The sequence below is a fragment of the Rhinopithecus bieti genome, unplaced genomic scaffold (assembly GCF_001698545.2).
Source record: "Rhinopithecus bieti isolate Rb0 unplaced genomic scaffold, ASM169854v2 scaffold_1853, whole genome shotgun sequence".
In the NCBI taxonomy this organism is placed as follows: Eukaryota; Metazoa; Chordata; class Mammalia; order Primates; family Cercopithecidae; genus Rhinopithecus; species Rhinopithecus bieti.
This window is the reverse complement of record NW_016804151.1, coordinates 3371603-3377497: the sequence shown is the minus strand read 5'-3', so window position 1 is coordinate 3377497 and position 5895 is coordinate 3371603. Positions and strand designations below refer to the sequence as shown.

General features: G+C 36.1%; 1 protein-coding gene across 2 annotated transcripts in view; it reads right to left on the bottom strand.

Annotated features, from left to right (window-relative positions):
* The window catches only part of RABGAP1L (RAB GTPase activating protein 1 like), an 808808-nt gene that overhangs the window by 708946 nt on the left and 93967 nt on the right, over positions 1-5895 (bottom strand). For both annotated transcript variants that reach the window (XM_017866952.1, XM_017866951.1), the window contains exons 6-7: positions 4850-5007; positions 2893-3003 (exon numbers count right to left, since the gene is read on the bottom strand). In XM_017866952.1, the coding sequence (XP_017722441.1) occupies positions 2893-3003; positions 4850-5007 (269 nt within the window). The remainder of the gene's footprint in view (positions 1-2892; positions 3004-4849; positions 5008-5895) is intronic.

The window sequence follows — 5895 nt, the reverse complement described above, 5'->3', positions numbered from 1 at the left end:
GAGACTTTGTCTCAAAAAAAAAAAAAAAGAAAGAAAGAGAATGCAAAGCAAATTAGGTAAAATGTCTCCAATATATGAGATTTTAGTAACATTGGTAACACTGAGATATTGGTAACAATCTTGGTAAAGAGTATACAGGTCTCTCTACTAGTTTGATTGTTTTTAACTCTTCTGTAAGTTTGAAATTACTTCCAAATAAAAAGTTTAAAACATTGCTATATATAATGCTTACCCCTAAAAACTAAAAGGTTCCTATATGTAAAATGTAACCATATTATTTTGGAACCGTAATATTCAACATCAAAAATACCTTATCTTCAACTCTTTTTCATCGATTTTAAGAAAATCATCAATTTTAAGACTCACCATTATTTTTTATATCTCATAAAAAAAAGTGACAACTATAATCATAAGATGCCTCTCAAAAGAAGACATTTATGCAGCCAACAAACATATGAAAAAAAGCTCATCACCACTGGCCATTAGAGAAATGCAAATCCAAACCACAATAAGATACCATCTCACGCCAGTTAGAATGGCGATCATTAAAAAGTCAAGAAACAACAGATGCTGAAGAGGATGTGGAGAAATAGGAACACTTTTACACTGCTGGCAGGAGTATAAATCAGTTCAACCATTGTGGAAGACAGGGTGGCGATTCCTCAAAGATCTGGAACCAGAAATACCATGTGACCCAGCAATCCCATTACCAAAGGATTATAAATCATTCTACTATAAAGACACATGTACATGTATGTTTATTGCAGCACTATTCACAATAGCAAAGACTTGGAATCAACCCAAATGCCCATCAATGACAGACTGGATAAAGAAAATGTGGCACATATACACCATGGAATACTATGCAGCCATAAAAAAGATTGAGTTCATGTCCTTTGCAGGGACACAGATGAAGCTGGAAACCATCATTCTCAGCAAACTAACACAGGAACAGAAAACCAAATACCACATGTTCTCACTCATAAGTGGGAGTTGAACAATGAGAACACATGGATCCAGGGAGGGGAACATCACATACCAGTGCCTGACAGGGTTTGGGGGCAAGGGAAGGGACAGCATGAGGACAAATAGGCAATGTATGTGGGGCTTAAAATCTAGATGACAGGTTGATGGGTGTAGTAAACCACCATGGCACAGATATACCTATGTAACAAACCTGCATGTTCTGCACATGTATCCCAGAACTTAAAAAGTATTTTTTAAAAATGCCATCAATTATAAGACAAACTACAATTTCAGAGATGTTCAATATGAAAACACATGCATATCTTAAAATTGATAAAAGATGGTTTTTACATATGGCCAAACTTTGCAAGCAATTAAAAACACATGCATGCATCACTGTACCAAGATGCTGAATAAAACTTTTCCTGTTGCCTGGCAGGACTCAAAGTTGGGAACAAAGTGGAGCTAGACAGCCTACCTTCTAAAAAAAACTGCAGATACTTGGGGGCCAGATACTTTCTCCCAGATTTAAGAAGAACAGAAATGGCCATGATGCTATCAGCCAGCGACTAAATTGCCTCCCACTCTCATCCCAGTCTAGAGACTATGGAGGTAAGAGGGAAGTGTCATAGTATACAGCAGTCTTGATGAAGAGGCTTTTATTTCTCTTCAGCATCACCAACTTCCCTGGAAATACAGAAATATCTGTATTTCCAGTTTCTGCCACTACAAATAACACTTCAAAGTTAAATAAACATCTTTTGTTGTTTGACTGAAGTACAGATTGACTTCAGTACTTGCCGATAATTGACTGAAGTACCTAATTATTTTACTGTTCAGACTGCCCGAGAAGTAACCAGTTGGAGCCCCTTCAAACCCTATCTTTATGATATGCCCCCATCATTTTTTTTTAGCACTTCCTTTTTGGCATAATAAAGCAACTTTCAATTTAACAAATATGTAGCAACAAAGACAAAGAAGTAGTAGGTATTGAATTAACTTTGAATTAGGTTTATTAATAAACATCCTTACAGATATGTCCTTAAATAGTGATACTTCTATTTCCAATAGCACAGATTTCCTAAAATAAGACTTATGTGCCCAATTATAGGTATTTTTAAAATCTTTATATATGCTGCCTGATTTTCAAAAAGGACATACATATATTTTACATTTCCATTAACAGTATGAGAATTCCTTTTCCCCATACCCCACCATCACTACGTATTTTTGCAATCTGGTATCTTAAGGTTACTATACTTCACATTTCCCTATATTTTTGTGAATGAGGACCTCTTTACATATGTTTGTTAGCCATCCAATAGCTTTCCTCTCATCTATTTATACTCTGACCTGTTTTTCTCCTCTGCTTTCTGCCAATTGTTAAGAAATTTATGTATATTGTAGACATTAACTTTTCCTATATCATCTATATTTCAAATTTTTTTCCAGAACTATCATTTCTTATTGACTTCATTTATATCTTTTGTTCTACTGTTCCTTTGTTTTCTGAATGGCTTTCCTGTGAATTGACACACAAGTATATGTATATGTATTTATATATTTTAAAAATATGTATCTTTTAAAGTTTCTGAAATTCCAGCAGCTAAGTGGCAGAGTAATCGAAAGTAACTGAAAAAGTATTTATGCTGTAGGTAAATAAGGAACAAGAAAAGGGATGTGAACAAACCCAGTTGTAGCAGTTATGACTGAAAAACTAAAGCCATTTCATGTTTACTTACCCCAACAATTGAGATTTTCAATGAACCAGTTACATCTAACTTAAAGTAGAGAAAGTATTATTAATTATTCTCATTTTTAATTGGAGAAAATGAAGCACAGTGAAAAGCCACACTGAGCAATGCATCTGAGACAGTAACAATGTCAATACAAGTTTTTGGTAGCATTTAGGAGCAAGCTGCTTACCTTTCAATAGCTAATTCCTTGTTAGAAAGTTGCTGCACTGTAATCACAACCTTCTTCTCTATTCCTTGCTTTAATTTGAAATAAAATTTATCTCTATCCTTAGGCACAGGGCTGAAATATTCAAAAGGAATAGGAATTACCAATAATCTAATAAAATGATAAAATACCTATTCCACGGTTAGAACAAAACAACGAAGTATTTAAGCAACAACAATCTTATTCTTAAGATATACTAAACTCTCACCTTGCCACAGGCAGCAAACTATAAATTTTATAGTCAGCAACACAGCCATTATTATTTTTTAAATTGAGTTTACAAGAGCCTTATATTTTGTCTGCTAACCAAGGTTAAAAGCAAGATCTTAAAAATCACAACATGGCCAAGCGCAGTGGCTTACACCTGCAATCCCAGCACTTTGGGAGGCTAAGGCAGGCGGATCACTTGAGATCAAGAGTTTGAGGCCAGCCTAGCCAACATGGTGAAACCCCATTTCTACTAAAAATACAAAAACTAGCTGAGTGGTGGTGCACGCTTGTAGTCCCAGCTACTTGGGAGGCTGAGGCAGGAGAATTGGTTGAACCCAAGAGGCAGAGGTTGCAGTAAGCCAAGATGGCACCGCTGCACTCCTGCCTGGGCGACAGAGCAAGACTCTATCTCAAAAAAAAAAAAAGAGAGAGAGAGAACATGATAAATTTCAGTTTTAAAACAAATTTAGGAATAATGTTTACTTAAAATTGTTAAGACTGTCACATGTCTGGTTTAGCTGGTTGGGTGATCATAAGTGCCTGTAAAACAGTAAAATCCAAAGCAAAGGAAGTGAGAAAAGCATACTTTTAGACACATAGAATTTGAGATGACTGTGATGTATCCATGAATATATAAATAAAAGATGGCAAAGAGATACATAACAGGGACAAGTTAATCAAATTCTAGCCTAGGCTAGACCATTCTTACAAATTAATTCATTAAAATAATCAATATATAAAATATGGGTTGTCTTATCTAAAAAGAAAAAATATCTTGAGCAACTTTGACATGACCTCAATTTCTATGTCTGTAAAGCTACAGATAAAATACCTAGCTAGCAACTACTCTTAGAATTAAAGGCTCAGCTAAGGAAAAAAGTTGAGCATTAAATAATATAACTGTTTCCTATTAACTGTCTATATCTGAACTGGAGGAAAACATTCTAAATATACAAAAGAAAGAAATGGTTAATTAAGTGGTGATCAAACCATATATTATCAGTTACTGTTAAAAACAATTTTGATTAGCACACTTAACATAAAGAAAAAAAGGTAAATATATACAATTGTGCAAAAATTCTCCTAGAAATAAACAAAGGGAACAGACCAAAGTTAAAAGTGACTGTGGCTGACAAGATTATAGTTTTTATTCTACTTTTATTATTTTACTAAATTTTCTCAAGTATCAGTATCTTTTAAATCTTTAAGAAAATAAGTATCTGACCAGGCGCGGTGGATCACACCTATAATCCCAGCACTTTGGGAGGCCAAGACAGGCAGATCACCTGAGGTCAGGAGTTCGAGACAAGCCTGGCCAATATGGTGAAATCCCGTCTCTCCTAAAAATACAAAAATTAGCCAGGCATGGTGGCGGGTGCCTGTAATCCCAGCTACTTGGGAGGCTGAGGCAGGACAATCACTGGAACCCAGGAGGCAGAGGTGGCAGTGAGTCGAGATTGTGCCATTGCATACTCCTGCCTGGGTGACAAGAGCAAAACTCCATCTCAAAAAAAAAAAAGAAAAGAAAAGAAAAGAAAAAAAAAAGGAAAGAAATATCTGACAAGCATGAGAATAAAAATATTCATTTGCCAGTCAAATATTTATCAGTTTGAGGCTTTATGCCAACATTGTATAGTTTCTTGAAACTTTGTGTGAACCTATATTATATTCCAGACACAATACTAATTTTTAATCTTTCCAAATGCCTCACCTGAAGTTTCCTTTTCCATCGTCTTCTTTTACCTCCAAAGAGACACTGAAGGTAAACACATCACTGTCAGGGGTAGGAATAACTGAGTCTTTAACATCAGACACTTGTCTGGAAGAACGTTTGAATGCTGTACAGAAACTATACAAAATTCTGCTTACCTAAAAGAATAAAAAAGGAAATACCATTAGGCAAAGGTTTTAATTACATTCTGATAGCCTTCTCTCCGAACTCTTGAATCTATAATTTTCCATGACCACAATTTTCTTTAGCAGAATATATGTATTTATATATATAGTCCAAGTATTTATCAGATGTTTAGAATTACATGACATTTTCATCACTTGTGCATTTAAAAAAAGAGGGTGTGAACAACTTTTGGTGGTAAATGTAGACCATCTAAACTCTAAATTATTACAACCTAAAAACTATCATCAATGTGAAGTCCAAGAAGGGAAATATTGCAGAAATATCGCTTAAAAAGTAAATTAACAGAATTTTTTACTTTGAAATTAACAATGGGGTATCATTTCACTTCACGGAAACTTAAGTTCAAATCTGAGGAGGGCTTTCAAATGTACACAAAGTTCAACAGTAAGCACCACCAGCTTACATACTGAAGACCAGAAGAGAACTATGATTTAGGAGCTGCAACTAGAATCCAAGCATCTTGAGAACGAAGAAAGGCAAGAGGGCCGGGCATGGTGGCTCCACGCCTGCAATCCCAGCACTTTGGGAGGCCGAGGTGGGCAGATCACGAGGTCAGGAGTTCAAGACCAGCCTGGCCAGCATGGTGAAACCCCATCTCTAATAAAAATAGAAAAAAGTAGCAGTGCATGGTGGTGCACACCTGTAATCTTAGCTACTTGGGAGGCTGAAGCAGGAGAATTGCCTGAACCTGGCAGGCGGAGGTTGCAGTGAGCCATTGCGTGACTGCTCTAGCCTGGGTGATGTACGACTCTGTCTCAAAAAAAACAAAAAGAAAGAGAAAAGAAGGAAGGGAGGGAAGGAGGGAGGGAGGGAGGGAGGGAGACAGGGAGGGAGGGAAG